Source organism: Dendrobates tinctorius, unplaced genomic scaffold (assembly GCF_039654945.1).
Source record: "Dendrobates tinctorius isolate UK_male_01 unplaced genomic scaffold, ASM3965494v1 ptg000066l, whole genome shotgun sequence".
Classification (NCBI taxonomy): domain Eukaryota; kingdom Metazoa; phylum Chordata; class Amphibia; order Anura; family Dendrobatidae; genus Dendrobates; species Dendrobates tinctorius.
This window is the reverse complement of record NW_027361734.1, coordinates 2,556,612-2,576,540: the sequence shown is the minus strand read 5'-3', so window position 1 is coordinate 2,576,540 and position 19,929 is coordinate 2,556,612. Positions and strand designations below refer to the sequence as shown.

The 19,929-nt window shown below is 44.3% G+C and overlaps 2 protein-coding genes across 2 annotated transcripts in view; both read left to right on the top strand.

Annotated features, from left to right (window-relative positions):
• Positions 1 to 19,929, top strand: part of EXOC4 (exocyst complex component 4) — a 685,438-nt gene that overhangs the window by 541,896 nt on the left and 123,613 nt on the right. The gene's annotated exons all lie outside the window — the stretch shown is intronic.
• Positions 2,519 to 5,166, top strand: LOC141095110 (uncharacterized). The gene is made up of 3 exons (XM_073580990.1): positions 2,519 to 3,181; positions 3,317 to 3,400; positions 3,496 to 5,166. Exons 1-3 carry the CDS (start codon positions 2,768 to 2,770, stop codon positions 3,817 to 3,819), a joined length of 822 nt encoding a protein of 273 aa, XP_073437091.1. The 5' UTR covers positions 2,519 to 2,767; the 3' UTR covers positions 3,820 to 5,166.

The window sequence follows — 19,929 nt, the reverse complement described above, 5'->3', positions numbered from 1 at the left end:
GCTATCAGTCGGGCACGGCGGCTGTACGTCTTCGCCCATCAACTTCTTCTCCCACAGAAGACCTTTTACTACACCACTGAGTTCTTGCAGAACTCTTTCTCGCTCCTCTGCCAGGTAGCGATGCTCATCCTCTCTCCGGAGAATCTCCTGTTGATGCTTCTCTTGGTCCTCTCTGAGCACCTCCATATCCTTTACTATAGCTTTGTTCATAGTTTGACACGCTGACAGGTGACCTCTGAGCTCAGAGACTTCCTTCTCCAGCTCATCCACTCTGTGCTTAGCTGCTTGCCTTAGAACGCCTTCCTGTTTGACATGTTCTTCCACTGTCTCCTTTAACAGCTGTATCTCACGATCCTGCTCTCTTTTCGCCAGCACGTGTCTCACCACTACCTCTTTAATTATATCGTCAAAGGGTACCACTGGGTCAGTCCTACCAGTCGAGTGCACCCTCCAGTTACCGTCCAGCACCAATGTGTCTAGTCCAGTCGTCTCGTCTCCCAGCCCACCATCTGTCTTATCACGAGACGTCAGGTCCGTCAGTTGGGCAGATGTACTTCTTCTTCTGGTCAGTTCTACCTCTGACCTGTCCACGTCAAGAGCGTCACTGTCTCAGTGTCTGCTGGCCCCACAGTCGAAACGTCTCCATCGTCCGAGCATATGTCATCAAACAAAACAAAGTCCCGGCCCTTGTCCAAGGCATAGACTAAGTCCCGTGGTATCCCGCCCGCCCCCTTGGCACGCACCACCTTTGGTCCCCTCGAACATTACTCTTGTCTACTGCATAGTTCACCGTGACCCCGTGTTTACAGCGAATCTTGACTTTTTTCACCTTTGTGACCCCACTGAGCCACAGCAAGCTGCCTTGCAAAAAAAATCCTTTGTGACCTCTCTGAGCCACCGCAATCACCTTCAGGTTTTGCAGAGAAAAAGAGGGGGAAAAAAAAAAAACACACTACAAAAAACTCATGTGTCCTGTCTGTGTGCCACTCAGGACGTACCGTCTCCACCTGAGACCGTCCAACACACAGGGCGCATCGGGTGCTATTCAGGGAGCGGACCCTCCTCCCAGGGTTTCCCAACACACCGGCCTCACCAGGTCCAGGGGCTCGGCAGGTGCTATTCAGGACATCCGTCTCCAGCTGAGACTGCCCAACACAAACGCCTCACCAGGTCCTTGCTCACTGAAGCCTCCAGGAACACAGTCTTTATCACTAAGCCAGGTCAGCATACCACAGACTCCTGTCTGTTGCCTGTTGGTGACAGCCACACAGGTTCCCGGACACCTCTTCTCCTCAGAGGTATCCCACAAATATCAACACAGTCACTTTCTCTGACCTCGGTCAGTATTACTCACGGTTTTCTAGACCGTCTGCTCTCCTGGCTTCGAGCCGCCAGTACGGCAACATGTGCTTCTTGGAACCGCTGCTCGCAGTCTGTCACCAATTGTAGGGATTCGACTCGCTCAGGTGCAGCGGGAGACAGTCAAGAGGCAGGTTCTTTTAAAGTTCATGCGGTTTATTTAAACCATAAATCAGCATATCACCAAAAATAGCCTGTAGCTTAGGCAAAAAAGAACATAAAAATGTCCATTACTTCAGGCTTAGTCCTGGAGCCTCAGTAAAACACAGGAGGCTTATCCCTCCTCACATACAGCCAGCATACATAGGCCTCACCGGGTCAGCAGCCTCAGCACGTGGTCTTCAGGAAGGTAGCACACCTTCCACCACCTAGGCCTGCCGGGACCTTCCACATGGCCCAATCAGATCCATGCGCTCTCTCTTCCATGTGACCAGACCTCAGGTACCTTATATGGTCCCTAACCACACCCACAGGTGATCACATGACTATGACCTCACTAAAGGTCTTATTACATACACACAAAGGCTTCCCTGACACATTTTAACGGAAACATCAGCAGTACCTCTGCTGATCAATACTCGAGCCTGCATCTCAAGGCCACCTACCTTGGGATACATAGCGGTCATTCAGCATCCTATACCCATTACCACAATGGATATGCCTGTAGGCCCGTCCTGGGACACCCACACAGCCCCCCCTAGCGGACATAGTGGTCACTACACCACAAGGGACAACAGAGCACAACTGACCCGATTGAATGTATGAAGAGTCTGTCAGGCAAAGGTGTTGTGTTTTATGGTACATCCATCAGTGCCTTATGGTTGCAATATAAGCTGAAAAAAAATGCAAAAATTTGACCTAGCCACTGTAGTGTTCATGATGTTTTCTTCAATTTTGGTATATTTTTTTTCTCTCTAAGGCCTCTTTCACACATCAGGTTTTCGCCGTCAGGCGCGATCCGCGCTTTTGACAAAAACCAGATCCGGAGAAATGCAATGCCGGATCCGGTTTCCCCCCCATTGACTTGCATTTGCGCCGGATCGCGCCGGATGGCCATGCGTGTCATCCGGTTTTCGCCGGATCTGGCAATATGTCGCGATCCGGCGTCTGGAAAAAACGGCTACTGTAACGTTTTTTTGTCTCCGGCGAAAAAGCCGGACACGCCGGATCCGGCGTGTCCGGCTTTTTCAAACAATGAAAGCCTATGAGCGCCGCAATGCGCCGGATCCGGTTTTTTTGGTCTGAGCATGCTCAGTAGCTCTGCCCACAAGACACATATATAAAAGCATGACAGTGGGACCCTCAGCCACGCCCAACATGCCACCCAAGACAGCAACCAGGCGCAGGAGAAGGCAGGAGACCACTGCAGCAGCACCATCAGCACCACCACCACCCCAAATGGAGCAGCATGCTGAACAACGGGAGGGGAGTCCAGCAGCAGATGAGAGACGGTAATTATCAAATCCCCCATTCCTCCAAACTAGGGCCATGGAATATCAAGATATTCATTGCCCCTTTGTTTCTCTTTATTCAACAGCCGCCCAAGAGATGCAGCAGCAGCAACAGTGGAAGCACTGGCAGCAACAGTAACACCACCCACAGGCATGGAGTCTGGCCAGCAGGAAGACAGCACATCTTCTTCTGGGAGCCCTCCCTCGCATCGTCAGCGTTTGACGGTAAGTTTTTATTTCCAAAATCCATCATCTCTGTAATATATGTCTATTCATTGCCTTTTATTTCAAAACCGGAATCACAAGATGAAGAGGAGCTCCCAGAAGAAGAAGGAAGGGGTGGACAGACACCTGGAGTGGGCTCACAATTGGTAAGTTTTTTGCATCAAACGCAGAAACACAACATCACACTACACACAACACATAGAAAACAATGTTCTGCAGACCACACACAGCAAACAAATGCCTACATCCAAAGACATAACATTTTTGGTTTTCTTCTCTAGTCTTCCCAATCTGGTGCTCGGCCAAGAGGTCCTCGCAGTGCCTCCCAGGGTCGTCGGCGACAGCAACGCGGCGGTCACCAGCGTGTAAGTATAAATATTTTTGCTTTGTTTTTTTGCACTTTTTATTTCATTTCTTTTGTGGAGGCTAATTATGTTATTTTTGTCTTTTTCTTTAACAGCCTTCACAGCGTGCTCCCGACTCTGACGGTGAGGATGGAGGGATTGATGTGGACCACCTCATCGATCTCGTCAGAGAAAGGGAGCCGCTATGGAATATGGCTGACCGCCGCCATGCTGACCTGATCGTTACCCGACGACTCTGGGAGGAAATCTGTTCGCTCCTTGTGGACCGCTGGGAGGACCTCGATGCTCGGGCCCAGATTAAAGAGCGTAAGTATATACAGTACCGGTTGCTTGATGTAAACCAGTGTTTCCCGAACTCCAGTCCTCGTGGTCCCCACGGATCATGTGTTCAGGATTTCCATTTACTATGGAAATCCTGAAAACATGACCCCTGGGGACCATGAGGACTGGAGTTTGGGAAACACTGATGTTGTATACTAACCACTCCTTTCTCGTTTTAGGGGACAGAATTGTGAAGCGGTGGCGGTCTGTGAGGGATCGTTTCAAGAAGGAGTTCAATAAAGAGATGCGGGCCCCGAGTGGATCTGGAGGACGCAGGAGCAAGTACAAGTACGCACAAGCCCTGTCGTTCCTCTGGGAAGCAATGGTCACCAGAAGGTAAATATTACACACCACATGTGAAAAAAAATTTTCAGCCTGGGCCATACCATGTCACTATTTTAATTGTTTTTTTTTCTCTTTATTCCACAGCGCGGTGAGCAGCACTCGGGAGCCTGCACGATTGGACCCTTCTGAGGCGATCCCTGAGGAGACCGGCACCGAGGGACACTTCGACCGCCCCGGTACATCTGCACCTTCCCACACATTCGACCCATCTGTCCCATCCACCAGCACAGGAGCATCGTGGCCGCCTACATTACATGAAGCTGCTGGTGAGGAGATCGATTTCCCTTTACCCCACCTTTCTGCCCCTGCCACCTCTAGTACACCTGCGGGTACTGGGCGGCAGAGGGGTCAGGAAAAGACTTATGCGCCAGAGTTCTTGCATCTGAATGCATCTTTCCAGAACTGTCTAAAAGTCTTGTCAGAGCAAATCTCCGCAGGCTTTCAGCAGATCAACTCCAGCATTCTGGAGGTGAAGACACTTCTGCAAACCATGCATTCAGAAGCAAGATCTTCGCCAAACCACACCTTTTTCAGGTCTGTTGTGGAGCGCATGGAAACACTCTCTCCTACCCAGCAGATGCATGTAATGCATTCATGCCACGGTGCTCTCCAGCACGTTACCTCCCAACCTCCTCCTCCCACCACAGTAGTTCCTCCACCTGCACCCCCTCCAGCCACTTTCCATCCTCCCCCTCCTATTACATACCATCCACCTCCCCAGCACCAGCCACCTCCCCAGTACCAGCAACCTCCCCAGTACCAGCAACCTCCCCAGTACCAGACATCTCCCCACTTCCAGCAACCTGCCCCGTACCAAACTCCTTCCCCGTACCAAACTCCTTCCCCATACAACTTGCCATCAACATCATCTGCTCCTACAGTCCCTGCCCAACCCTCCACTCCACCGCCCACCACCTCTTCTGCCTCCCACATGTCCACCCATTCTGTAGCTTTTTCCACACCTTCACCTCTAACTGTTCCTCCCCCACCACGATCCCAGTCCTCTCTCCACACTCCCAGTGTCGAAGTGTCCCGCAGCCCCTCCAGCAGTATTTCCACCCCACACTACACCGAGTTATAATGTTTTTTGTTGTAATAAAAATGCCCATTTGGTTGGTTTCAAACATTTATTAAAAAAGTTTTTTAAACTTTCAAAACATTTTACAAAAAAAAAAAAATTTTAAATAAAAGTTAAATTATCGTTTTACAATGGTTGTCTGTCATTTCTTTCTGCGGCGAACTATGTTTAAAAAAAAGGTTAAATACAGGGTATTTCAAAGGTAAAAAGGTATTCAAAACCAGGTATATAACTGGGGGTAAATTTTACCTTTTTGCCACAGTTGTGTTCCTGGTTGTGTTTGAAGCAAAGTATTTCACCTAAAAAGTTGTGTTTATTGTTGGTGATTTCCTAACAATGTACACAACTTTTGTTACAAGGTGAAATACTTTGCATAAAACACAACCAGGTACACACCTGTGGCCTAAAGGTAAAAATAGTAAGACCATGACAAGATAGCCAACTTTGGTTGGCAAAGGTATATACTGTTGGTACAGAAGGTACACAAGTTTGGTTGGGCACAAATCTTTCACACTCTGTCATCCTGCCAGTGTACTCTGCCTTGAGGTGACATAAAGTATAGTGCAAAATTGTCCCTCATTACTGAAACCGTCACAGAACTTCTAGTGGTAATGTCATGGTAATCTTGCAAGGTGGTTTCTTTAGAGGTGTCCTCAATGGAAATGGGTTCCTTGCAGCTAACAAAATTGTGGAGTACCACGCAAGCTTTGATCACCTCGTCCTCAGTTTCTGTCTTGAGGTTGATCGCAGTCAATAGGACCCGCCATTTGGCTGTCAGAATACCAAAGGTACATTCAACCAATGTTCTTGCTCTTGTGAGGCGGTAATTAAAAATGCGTTTTGTTCTTGTCAATCCTCTGCTAGAGTACGGTTTCAAAAGGTGTTCTGACAGCTGGAAGGCTTCATCCCCTACACAGACAAATGGCATAGGTGGACCAGATGTTTGCGGCAGCGGTCTAGGGGGTGGGAACTGGAAGATGTTTCCATACAGTTTACGCCCCATGGCAGACAGTTTGAAAACTTGAGAGTCATTGGAGCGGCCATAGGCCCCAATATCAACAGCAATAAATTTGTATTCCGCGTCAGCGATGGCCATGAGGACAATTGAAAAATATTTCTTGTAATTGAAATATTCCGATCCCGATCCGGCTGGCTTTACAATGCGGATATGTTTCCCGTCCACAGCGCCCAAGCAGTTCGGAAACTGACATATCTGTAGAAACTTTTCTGAAATTTCAATCCACCTCTCTGTTGTGGGCTCTGGTAAAAACTCTTCAGCTAAGGAGTCCCACAGTGCACGGCATGTGTACTTCACTATTCCAGATATGGTGGAAATCCCGAGTCTGTACTGGAAATGCAGTGACGAAAGGGATTCTCCAGTTGCAAGAAATCTGTGGGGAATTAAAAAACAATCAATTAGTTTTAAATCACAGCATTACATACCAAAACTCAGCTATAACACTTGGAGATACAAACTACCACCAACAAGATTGCAGTGAAAGTGTTCTCTGATGCGAGCACATCCAATAAATGTGGCTTACCTTAAAGTCACCATCAGACGCTCTGCGGGTGAAACAGAGAAGCGGCAATAGGTGTCCACTTTTCTTATGAGGTGTGCAATGCGCTCCACCAAGTAATCAAAATTCTCCATTTTCATCCGAACATATCCAAAAAATTTATCCGGGTTTCGTCTAAGGTCCATGCAGAGTGTAGAATAGACCCCACGCGTCATTCTCTTGGCTGTGATGGGGTGGATCCACAAACGTCATCTACGATGCCTGATGCGCTGCTGTCTCGCTCTCTCCTTCTCCAGAACAATCACCCTCAAACGATTCGCCTCCGCTGTAAAATCCGCCAAATTCTTCAAAATATTTCCAATCACAACATCCATCTTCGCCAGTAACTTGCTCTTCTCTCCAACCTGCACTTTCTCCTCTACAACCTGTCAAAGAAGGGCTGTAGGAACACGCTATATATAGTTTTTCAGTAGCCAATCCCGTTCGGAAGGCCACAAGGGTCAATTTTAAAAACCGGATCCGGCGTAATCCGTCAAAAAACGGAACAAAAACCGGATGAACCGGATGAGACGGATCCGGTTTGGTCTGTCAAGAACAAGACGGATCCGGCAGAAAAACGGATCCGTCACATCCAGTTTTACGAAATATTTGCCGGATCCGGCGCTCCGGCACGACGCCAGATCGCGCCTGACGCCGAAAACCTGATGTGTGAAAGTAGCCTAAGGGATACAATTCAGTCCAAAATATAAAGTTTCAGGCCTTGATTCATCAAAGCTTTTATGCCAAAAGATTTTCATAAAATCTTTGAGAAGCCACAAGATTGTGTAGCAACTCGAAGTTGCCCCGAAATGTTACTAATTTTTCATACCATTTTCTCCCAGCTCCATCAAAACAGGCAGAGCTGAGGCAGAATGGGGGCACAACAGTGGAGTGATACCACAGCTCGTCAAAATTCATTACAAACACATTGTGGCCTTGGTGGAGATGCATCTGACCAGGGATACAGCTCGGTGCGTGCAGAAACCTTGGGTACAATGTTCTGTTCATGCATTCCATACTAGTTACTCGAGAGGGGTTTCACTGTTGTTGCATAGAGATGTTAGATGGGAAGCCAGGGAGACCCGGAGGGATCCTGAGGGTCGTTTTGACTTCGTATATGCATCAATAAATACTAGGGAATATGTAATTTTATGTGTTTATAATCCACCCCCGGCTAATATGTCCATTCTTCAGAAGGCGATGAGCTTCGCCCTAAATTATCCGGATGCGGATGTTATCTGTATGGGGGACTTCAATATGGTCATAAATAACCGTTTTGATAAATTGAGATTGGATGATGGAGTATCTGGGGGGGGGGTCCTTCGCCGACAGCAACCCAGCTGTCGCTATTTATGGAGGGTAGCGGGTGGCTGGATTTGTGGAGAGTGCAGCACCCTGAGTTGAGAAAGTATACCTGCCACTCATCTACTAAGCGCTCCCTATCACGCATAGATTACATATTCGGATCCAGTGGTCTGGCGATGTGGGTAGATAATATAGAACATGGCAGTAGAGGGATCTCAGACCATAGCCCAGTCATCCTTAGACTTAACTATGGATGATTAAATAACAGGATGGTTTGGAAGTTGAACCCTTTCTGGCTGAAACTGATAGTACCCCCCCCCGATAGAACAATCGATCAATTGCATTGTTTCATTTTGTCCCACCAGGAACCTCAGGATATTAATTTATTTTGGGATACCCTTAAGGCGTATCTGAGGGGCTGCTTGTCCTCCACTATTTCTTATATTAAGAGGGTAACCTCAAGGGAGGATGATGTGATGAAACGGCTATTGAAGGATTCAGAGGATGCATACATATCTAACCAAACTAATGGCAATAGGATTGAGTGGTTGGCTGCCCAGCGATTATACACCCAGCATATGGACACTAAGTCTAAGCGCAAATTATTCTTTGCTTGCCAGTCTTATTTTGAGCTGGGAAACCAAGCAAGCAAATTTTTGGCCTATCTGGTGCGCCAACATAATACCTCTAACACAATATTACAGATCCGTAAGTCAGATGATTTGTTGGTGTCTTCAACTGAGGAGATTCTCGGCTGCTTTTGTGATTATTATAAGTCATTATATGAATCTAAAAGTGGCTCTGATAATTTGGAGTGTTTGGATTACTTGTCGGATGTAACATTCCCTACCTTAGATCCTGATCAGTGAGCCTTTATGGATGCTGAATTCACTTTGGAGAAGATAGAGAATGCTATAGCGGACATGGCATCTGGGAAGGCCCCTGGGCCGGACGGGTTCCCTATTGAATTGTATAGGAAATACCGAGACATATTAACGCCACTTCTGATAAAGGCATTTCGGGGAATATGGGAGGGGAGCATCTATGCCTGAATCCTTTTACGAGGCTAACCTCATAGTGCTTAGGAAGGAGGGGAAGGACCCTTTAGAATGTGGATCCTATCGTCCCATATCGTTAGTAAATGTGGACTATAAAATCTTTACTAAGATTCTCGCCACCAGATTAAATTCGATTATACTGAACCTTATACATCCTGACCAGACGGGCTTTATGCCTGGTAAGAACACTTCAATTAACATCAGACGAGTCCAGTTAATAGTCCAATATAGTTCTCTAGTGCCAGACAACAAATGGGCACTGGTATCGTTGGATGCCGCCAAGGCTTTTGACTTTCTTAAGTTGCCTTTCCTCTCCGCATGCCTACAGAGATATGGCTTTGGTGATAAGTTTATAAAATGGGTCAAAACACTATATATGAAACCTAAAGCCCGTATTGTGAACAATTCCATATCTGAGCCCTTTTCATTACACAGGCGGACCTGTCAGGGGTGCCCCCTTTCCCCAGCCCTCTTCGCCCTTGCAATTGAGGCATTGGCAATACGTATAAGGTCTTCCCCTGGCATTAGGGGTATAGATATAGCGGGTCGGGTAGATACCATAGGTTTATATGCAGATGATATGGTGATATTTATGGACAAGGCGGAGGAAACTTTTCCTCAAGTGATTGCCACCATAGATGGGATTCAGTAAATATTCAGGCTTATATATAAATTGGGAAAAGTCTGCCCTGTTACCCCTATCCCATGCCCCGATGCCTCGACTTGAGGCTCTCTCCTCGTTGTCTATTGTACCTAGCTTTAAATATCTGGGTGTTCATGTATCCCATAACAGCACGCTCGACTTACAACTTAATGTCTACCCATTGCTGGAACTGGTTAGAGTTAAATTTGCAACTTGGAGCAAATTACCGCTGTCTGTGGCCGGACGCATTAATCTGATTAAAATAATATTACTTCCCAAACTTAGCTATTCCCTTCAGCACAGTGCTGTAATGGTACCCAAGTCCTTCTTTGTGAATCTTAATTCCCAGGTCAGATCTTTTATATGGGGGAAAACCAGACCCAAACTTAAATTGTCCACTCTACAGAGTCCTAAAAAGGGAGGTGGGGCGGTGCTACCAGATTTCTTCCTATATTATTTGGCTGGACAGACTAAAGCCCTAAGTAATTGGATGCCAGGTAATTATCTTCCTATTTCTGAAAGTCACTTGCTTCACACGGCAAGAACTGATTGCCCACTGGGTTTCCTGGAGTTGGAGAGGCCTAGTGTCCCTCGTTTACTGCCCTTGCTCCGTCTGGCACGATTAGTATGGAGGCAAATTAAGAAAGTGATCGGATTTAAGGATATCATAGCTGAAATGCCCCTATGGAAAAATGTCTATTTTCCGGTATTACTAAGTCACCCGTCCACTGATTTTTGGATTCAACATAATGTCTCCTTGATAGGAGACTTGTATGATCATGGAACCTTAATGTCTTTCGAGCAGATACAGGCTAAACTTTATGTTCCGAGATCTCAATTTTTCCGCTATTTACAGCTAAGATCTGCTCTTCAGTCGCACATAAGGAGTATAGGTGTGGGCCGTGCCATTTCGTCCCTACCTTTGATAGGAATCTTAAACTTGCAGGGTCCCCAGGGCCTTATCTCCTCTTTATGTACTTACCTGCTGTGGGAGCAGAATCTGCCATAAGCTCTGTTAAAGGGAAGTGGGAAAGACTCATTCCTAATATGCAGGGAGAGGAGTGGGAAGAGATCCTCGAGTCTCCGATCGGAGTATCACCATCTATTAATAATAGAATGATACAGCTGTATATAATAAACCAATCATATTTGTCTCCAATACGACTTTTTAAGATGGGTCGATTCCAATCATCAGAATGCTTGCGATGTCACTCACCAGATGCAGACTTTATCCACATGATATGGCAGTGTCCCACTATCCTACATTACTGGGAAGAGATGATGCTATTCTTGTCATCACTGGTGCAAACTCCTGTCCCTCTTGAACCACTGGTCTGCTTGTTTGGGGAATGGGAGGAGGAGATTTGGGGTCACCATGTTGGGATTTTTCTACCTGAGACGCAGTTTATGGCACGGAAAGTATTGGCACTACGGTGGATGGGTAATTCATGTCCCTCTCTTAGAACCTGGATTAACTTGGTAAATACGATTGTTCCATACGAGTGCACATTATATCAGAACTGGGTATGCTTGGGAAAATTTGAAAAGATCTGGGAGAGGTGGAATTGTTCCCATCTTACTTTGTAGAATGGAGACATTGCATATGAGATAATATAGTGCAAGATAGTAGGCTGCGAGTTAGTAAATAGTTGACGTAGTCGTAGTTTAATTTAGGAACTTATAATCAATCTACATTATCTGAGCGACACAATAAAGGCCTGTGAGATATGACTGATGTACATGCTTATAATGTATAGCCTGTTGTTTTCTGTATATGCTTGGGGGATTATGCATATATTACCCGTATATTATTAATAAGAGTGTTCAATTTTTGTTTAGTAGTTAACAAACAGACGGTAATGTGTATGCTCTGTACAATGTTTACAACCACAAGCAATTATGTATGTTGTACATTACATCCTTTTCTTGTTTCAAAGTTTAATAAGCGAAATTAAAAAAAAAAATTCATTGCAAACTGTGGCGTTCCCTACGCCAGAAATCTCACTCTAGTTCCTGACTCGAGTAATATTTCTGCATTGGTACACAAAGGCGCATGCCACTCGTCAGACGCTTCAGATGAATGAAGAGGCCTATAGTTCTTCATGAATTAGGAGCATCTGACTCCACCATGCCCCCTCATGGGGACCGGCCAGAAAATTGCCTTTGGTTTGATTTAATATCACATGTATTTCCAGTCTTGAAAATTTGTCATATCCTATATCAGTGTTTCCCACATTCTAGTCCTCACAGCCCCCAACAGATCATCTTTTTAAGGATTTCACTTGTATTTCCCAGAGGAAAGAACCTGTGGCAATTTCTGATGTCTTGATAATAAATCCATCACAATTTCAGTCCAATCATAATTTCATCATTTTAGCAAAGCTAAGGAAATCCTGAAAGCTTGATCTGTTGAGGATCCTGAGGACTGGTGTTTGGAAAACACTGGCCTAGATGGAGGGATGAGACTCCTTGGTCTTTCACACCTACTCTGCTGCTTGTCCCAAGCAAACTATGGTTTGTCGTGCAATGAAAAGGACATAGACAACATATGAAAAAATTGTGCAGAAATGTGATCTCTTCCCACATGAATTTCCTCCACTTTTCTCCTGGATTAGTGCTGATGAATCTTTTATGATATGTAGATGATATAATAGAACCATCTGCTTTTATTATTGAAATGTTAATCATAATCTGCGTTTTCAGCTTTTTGTATTGCTAAATACTGAAGTAAATAAAACAAAACTTCATTACTGAGCAGTGAGTAAGGGGACCGTTACACCTAGCGATGCACCAGCGATCCCGACTAGCGATATGACGCGGTCAGGATCGCTGGTGCATCGCTAAGTGGTCGCTAGTGAGCTGCCACACAGGCAGATCTCACCAGCGACATCGCTGGGCTCGGGGATCGCTACTTACCTGGCGGCAATCCTGCGTCCTCCCGCCCGGCTCCACACGTCGCTCATCGTCACAGCAGGAAGCGCCGCAGGAAGTGACCGACGAGAAATGATCCAGGAGCTTCTCGCGCGATCAGCGATAACCAACGGGGGAGCCGGTCGGAGGTAAGTATCACATGCAGCGATATCGCTAGCATTATCGCTGCAACGTCACAAAATCGGTGACTTTACAGCGATATTGCTAGCGATATCGCAGTGTGTAACGGGGGCTTATCTCAACTCTGCATGCGAGGAACACGGAAGAGGATGGAAGCTGTACTTGACTAGGAATGACACAACCATAGTTCAGAGAAACCAAGTCCTGGCACATTATGTAGATGCAGGCCCAGTGTGGCTTTTACTGATAATCCCGTTATTCCCAAGGCCGTACTCATGCTGAAGAACAAAACCCTTTTCTAGAGGAGTTATGTCCTCTTCACAATGGCTCATTTCTCCTCTGGATTTATGCCTTGGAGTGCAGGCAGCCCAACAGCACCACAGGCAGCTTTAACGAGACAATTCATTAAGCAGCCGGCGCACACGGCCCGTAAAGAACATTAATTCAGCAAATGAAAAACTAATAGAGTGTTTAGTGGGCTTTACATCACGGGTGACAGTCTGAACTCTCTCCATCATCACTGTTTACTGACGTGACGGTGGGTGCTACTTATCACTGCTCTTCTAGAATAGAACCCCCGAGCACCACATGTCACTTTGTTGCCATATTTCATTATATTTACACCTCCTGTAATAGGATGTTGAGCGTGTAAGGCGTAATGTTGAATAGTCAACCATCATGAATGTAAACCATGTTCTTCACTCACTCATATCCAAGGGAGATCTCTGTAATTGACCATAGGCAAAGTAATATTAGTACAAAGTAAATATGCTTTTTTTTTTCCTCTTTTGAATATAATAAAACAATTTCATACATTTTACTCCTGGGCATTCTTTTGACTTTTATTTAAAAGTTGCAGTACAGTGGCAGATTAAATGGTTATTCCCAATAGCAAAATGTTATCTCAAAATTTTCTTCATGGATATTTAAAAGAGTTTTAAAATCCAAAGCATTTTTAAATATGGACCGTTTTCCAGATATTCCCCACTAAGTTTCACACCGTCCTTGCCATATTTCTCTCCTGTTGCTGCTAGTTCCAATGAAAATGATGGAGCGCACTTCCATTCTTTACTCTGTAGGCTGCTGGTATATTACTAGCCCTCCTTCAGGTCTGGACATGTGTGTAATGAACAGTCCCCGACTCCGTAAACCACGGGGAAATCCACTGTTTTTGTGTACTTCAGAGCTCGGAAGGGAAGAAGCACCGTTTGACTTTTAGAATTCAAAAATGTCTGAAATCAAGAGCAGTTGCCATGTCGCGTTGGTAGATTCCCTGATGTGCATAAAAAGTGGTAACCCCCAACAAGTGATCCCGTTTTGGAAGCTAGACCCTTTAGGGAACATCTAGATGTGTCATGAGCACCTTGAACCCCCAGATATTTCACAGAAGTTTATAATGTAGAGCTGTGAAAATAAAAAAAATCACATTCTACCAACAAATGTACTTTTAGCCCAATTTTATTTTTATAAGGGTAACAGGAGACCATGGACACCAAAATTTGTTGTATATTTTCTACTGAGTACGCAGCTACCCCATATGTGGGCGACTACTACTAGTTGGGCTCACGGCAGAGCTCAGAAGGGAAGGAGCACTGTTTGACTTTTGAACACAAAAATGTTTGGATTTGAGAGTGGATGCCATGTTGCGATTGGAGAACCCCTGATGTGCCTAACCAGTGAAAAAAAAACATAAGTACCCCATTTTGGAAACTACACCTCTCAATGATTGTATCCAGAGGTACAGTGAGCATTTTGAACCCACAGGTACTACACAGGATTTGATAACATTAGGTAGTCCTATTGAAAATTTTCATTTTTTTTTTTTTTTTTACTAAAATGATGTTTTAGCCCCAAATTTGTAATTTTCACAATGGATAATAGGAGAACACGGACCACATAATTTGGTGCGCAGTTTGTCCCGAACTCATTTATACCCCATATGTGGTCAAAATCTTTTGCTTGGGCACATGGCAGGACTAGGAAAAGAAAGAGCGCCATTTGCCTGGGATAGATTGTGAATGCTGTGTCGCATTTAAAGAGCCCCTGATGTGAAAAACAGCAGAAACCCCCACAAGTTGACCTCATTTTGGAAACTAGACCCCTCAAGGAATTTATCTAGGGGTGTAGTGTAGAACAGCAGAAAACCCCAAAAAGTGAACCCATTATAGAAACTGCACCTTTCAATTAATTCATCTACGGCGGCAATGACCATTTTGCTGTAACATCCGCGCCGTGCTTTATTGTGGTGAATTGCCGATCTGCCAGTCTAGTACACATACATTGTGACCCCATACATTGTGCCCAGCTTGTGCTTCTGGTGATACGGACCTGTAATTTAAGTGCCTTCTCTCCATTACAAGAAAACCAAACGTGACCTCTTGCTTTTTCAATTTTATGAATGAAAACTGTCATCTTTAATTTGCTTTTACGCTACATGTGAACATGGCTTCACCGTTAGATTTTTTAAATATTTTTTTATCAGTTTGATGGAGAAAAAAATCAAACATGCCTTCTTTTTACGCCATTTACCAGTCATCATAAATCATCTGTTCACTGTATTGTATGGGTTGATACTATTTTAGGGATACCAAATATATCCTTGTTATTTGCTGACTTATACTTTTTTTTAAAGTGCATAAAAAATGGAATTATTGTAATTGTTTATTATTTTTTCTAATTTTATGAGAAGAAGAAAAATTGTCTACCCCTGGTTAAAGGAAATCTATCAGTAGCTTTATGCTATTTAATCTGAGAGTAACATATTGTAGATAGCCGTAGATAGGGATGTGTCACTTATTAGGCTGTGCTGTAATTTAAATACAATTCGTGTTTTATCAGCAGGAGATTATCACTAGAGGACTACATCTCATGTGCAGACCAGTCAGGCTAATCTGTGTAACCCCCACTACTGATTGGCAGCTTGTTCACAACTTTCTATTTACACAGGAAGCTGTTAGTCAGTGGTGCAGGTGGGGTTATAGACAGTCCAGAAGTCATGGATCTGCTACATCTACAGCAAACAAAACAGGGATTCTATCAAAACTGTACCAAGCAGTCTAATAAGCAAAAATGTGATACATCCCTGGATTCAGGTCTCCTGTCTTTACATTATGCTGCCATCAAATTCAATAACAAAAATTTGCTGACTAAATCCTTGCAATATTCATTTTGATTCCTGAGATCTTATAACTGTTACAGATTTGTTGCCAATATTAACCTAGTAAGCAGTTAACATCCACACCCTTAGGTGCATGTGCCTATGTGAAGAATAGAAAAATCATTCCCTACAAAATATTAGGACATTTTTCTCTTTACCCTGCTCTGTGATCTGAACTTTTTTTGTTTTTTAATCTAAAGAGACATATGGACGAATGACTCGCCTGTTAGTGATGTGGAGGCCAAATTATTGGTAGGTCCTTAACACAAAGGATCTGTATCTGCTTTAATTTTGGTATATTATAATATAATCAGAGAAAATACATTGGATGTGCTCCTATCTGAAATCATACTTTTACATCGCTAAATGTAACGGGACCTTAAGAGTTTCACAAGTTTTTGTTTTTTTTTTTCAACAGTCCCATATCTTTTATTTTGTCAGTTTATTACTTTTGTCTTTGAGATAAATAAAAAGCCCAAAACAAATAGTTGAGGTTTACTTTTCCCAATGTAGAATTGTGAGAGCCGACACATTGAGTGCCCGTGGCTTCTGTCTGTACTTGCTATTCATCTTTTCTAACAAACCTAATTATTATTAAAACATGATAAATGAATTATAAATCACATACTGCTGGAAATCTGAAAATGGTTCTGAGTAAAGTTTGCCTCAAACACTGCTATAATTAAAAACAAACATTTGCTTCTTTCACGCATTTGACAATAGTTTACTCTTGGTTCTCAGTTGAACTTTTTCGCTTTTGCTCTTCTAAGACGTTTTTGTGTTCTTATAATTCGTCTTTTCATGTAAAACCAGCCAATTATATAACATTTTTTTTATATAAATACTAACACCTGCCATCTTGTCCGCACTGGTTGTCCACTCTGTATACCTCTGTTACATTCTACTTTTGCATATTAGAGAGAATTCATTATGAGCATTCAGAATACATGAGTTTAAGGCCTCTTTCACACTTCAGTTTTTTGTGTCAGTTAAAATCCGCCAAAAAGGCGGACAAGCGGATCCGTTCTCAACTGATGTGAACGGATGCCACAGGATCCGTTTTTTGACGGATCCGCAAAATGAGGAAATTTAAAGGAACCGCTGGACGGGAAGGAGAGAGAGATTGATTTTTTTTTGTAGGTCCGGCACCCAGACAGAATTTTGGGTTACATCAGTGTCTGGAGGATCCGCCGGCCAAAAAAACGTTGCAAGCTCAGTTTGGAAATCTTTGAGGATGTTGACGGACAGCAACATTATGGCGGATCCGCTCAAAAACGGATGCAACGGACGGCAATCCGTCAAGATCCGTCACTAATGAAAGTCAATGGGGGAAAAAACGGATCCACAAAAAAAAATTGCGGATCCGTTTTTTTTCAAAACCTGGTGGATTTTGACTGATTGTAAAAAACGGAAGTGTGAAAGAGGCCTAACATTTGAGTGTATTTTAAATTCCCATACCAAGCATGATAAAGTAGACACTAGCGGTACCAAACATGTATTTACTCCCAATTGGACCATATACCTCTTTCCTTGCCATGAGTCCAGGTCCTTGGCACAGGATATCAATATATTTTTCCTACTCTCTCACTCAGGGTCGGACTGGGGTGCCAAGGGCCCTCCAGTAACCTACTCCAGGGCCCACTGTTCAGCTACATGCATATGTGACATTATCCTCAATCACAAATTTATATAACAACTAGCTGAAGAGCCCGGTGCTGCCCGGGCATAGTAACTAACTAATGTTAGTTATAACAAATTATAATGATTATATCTATATATATATATAAAGCTGAGTGTATAGCCCCGCCCACTCCGCATAGCCACATTCACTATAATATCCTACATCATCCTGTCAGCCAGTGCTACCGAACAACTACCACTAATGTCTCACATTATCCCGTCACATCCGCTGGACTACTACCCCTAATATCCCACATCATCCCGTTAAAGCCACCGGACTACTACCCCTAATATCCCACATCATCCCGTCAGCCAGAGCCACCGGAGAACTACTACTAATATCTCACATCATCCCGTCACATCCGCTGGACTACTACCCCTAATATCCCACATCATCCGTCAGCCAGAGCCACCGGACTACTACCCCTATTATCGCACATCATTCCATCAGCCAGAGCCACCGGACTACTACCCCTAATATCGCACATCATTCCATCAGCCAGAGCCACCGGACTACTCCCCCTAATATCCCGCATCATCCTGTCAGCCAGAGCCACCGGACTACTCCCCCTAATATCCCATATACCGTCAGCCAGAGCCACCGGACTACTACCCCTAATATCCCACATCATCCCTTCAGCCTGGGGTGAGAATCAGAGCGCTCAGTGGAACGGTCCTAACTTCCACAGCGGGGATCCCTTTAAGAGAGGCCTGGCGTCAGAACCAGAGCACTGAGTGGATTTGCCCTGTCTTCCATACCAGTGATCCCTTTAATAGAACCCTGAGGTGAGAATCAGAGCGCTGAGGGATTTACTCTAACTTCCATACCACAGATTCCTTTAAGAAAGCCTGGGATCAGAACCAGAGCACTGGATGGATTTGCCCTTACTTGCATATCAGTGATCCCTTTAATAGAACCCTGGGGTCATAATCAGAGCGCTGAGGGATTTGCCCTAACTTCTGTACAGGAGATCCCTTTAAGAGAGCCTGGGGTCAGTACCAGAGCATTTGAAGGCAATTGCCCTGACTTCCATACCGAGGATCCCTTTAAGAGAGGCATGGGGTCAGAACCAAAGCACTGGATGGGTTTGCCCTGCCTTCCATACCGGAGATCCCTTTAAGAAAGGCCTGGGGTCAGTACCAAAACACTGAGTGTATTTTCCCTAACTTGCATACCTTTGATACACAGGAGGGGGGATTCATTTCTGTCATGTGCTCTGTGCTCCTTTTTGGGGGGCAGACAATGGATGGGAGCTTATGTTCCTGGGGATGCTAGATTTCTCCCACCATGTCAGTGTCTGCTGAGGTGTTGTCAAGTGGGAAAACATGCTCATAGCAACCATCACAGCTCAACTACTTTTAACCAGCTCTGGTGAAATGAAAGATGCTTAGTGATTGGCTGCAAGGAAAACTGTTGATCATAGCAACCAATCACAGCTGAGCTTCTTTTGAACAGCTCTGGTGAAATGAAAGATGTTTCGTGATTGGCTGCAAGGAAAACTGTTGATCATAGCAACCAATCACAGCTGAGCTTCTTTTGAACAGCTCTGGTGAAATGAAAGATGCTTCATGATTGGTTGGTGATACACACATACATACATTCATTTTTATATAGAGAGATGAACTGAGTAGATTGTTGAATGAATAAGATGTCTTTGTCAATACATAGTGATTCAAGTACCGTATATAGTGTCCAAGTGCTGCTCATATACACATGTGGTCAAAATTGTTGGTACCCCTCGTTTCGTGCCAGAAAAACTTACAATGGTGACAGAAATAACTTGAATCTGACAAAAGTAATAATAAATAAAAATCTATGAAAATGAACAAATGAAAGTCAGACATTGCTTTTCAACCATGCTTCCACGGAATTTTTTTAAAAAATAAAACTCATGAAATAGGCCTGGACAGAAATGATGGTGCCTTTAACTTAATATTTTGTTGCACAACCTTTTGAGGCAATTCCTGCAATCAAACGATTTCTGTAACTGTCAATGAGACTTCTACACCTCTCGACAGGAAAAATTTTGGCCCACTCCTCAAGAGCAAACTGCTCCAGTTGTCTCATGTTTGAAGGCTGCCTTTTCCGAAGGGCATGTTTCAGCTCTTTCCAAATATGCTCAATAGGATTTAGGTCAGGGCTCATAGAAGCCCACTTCAGAATAGTCCAATGTTTTCTTCTTAGCCATTGTTGGGTGTTTTTAGTTGTGTTTTGGGTCATTATCCTGTTGCAAGACCCATGACCTGCGACTGACACCAAGCTTTCGAACACTGGGCAGCACATTTCTCTCTAGAATCCCTTGATAGTCTAGAGATTTCATTGTACCCTGCACAG

Bases quoted from the DNA above. Each gene is read 5' to 3' on its own strand.
- LOC141095110 (XM_073580990.1), top strand. From the start codon at position 2,768: ATGCTGAACAACGGGAGGGGAGTCCAGCAGCAGATGAGAGACGGTAAT. The intron at 3,182-3,316 runs GTAAGTTTTTTG...TTTCTTCTCTAG, and splicing joins CTGGAGTGGGCTCACAATTG to TCTTCCCAATCTGGTGCTCG. The intron at 3,401-3,495 runs GTAAGTATAAAT...TTTCTTTAACAG, and splicing joins AACGCGGCGGTCACCAGCGT to CCTTCACAGCGTGCTCCCGA.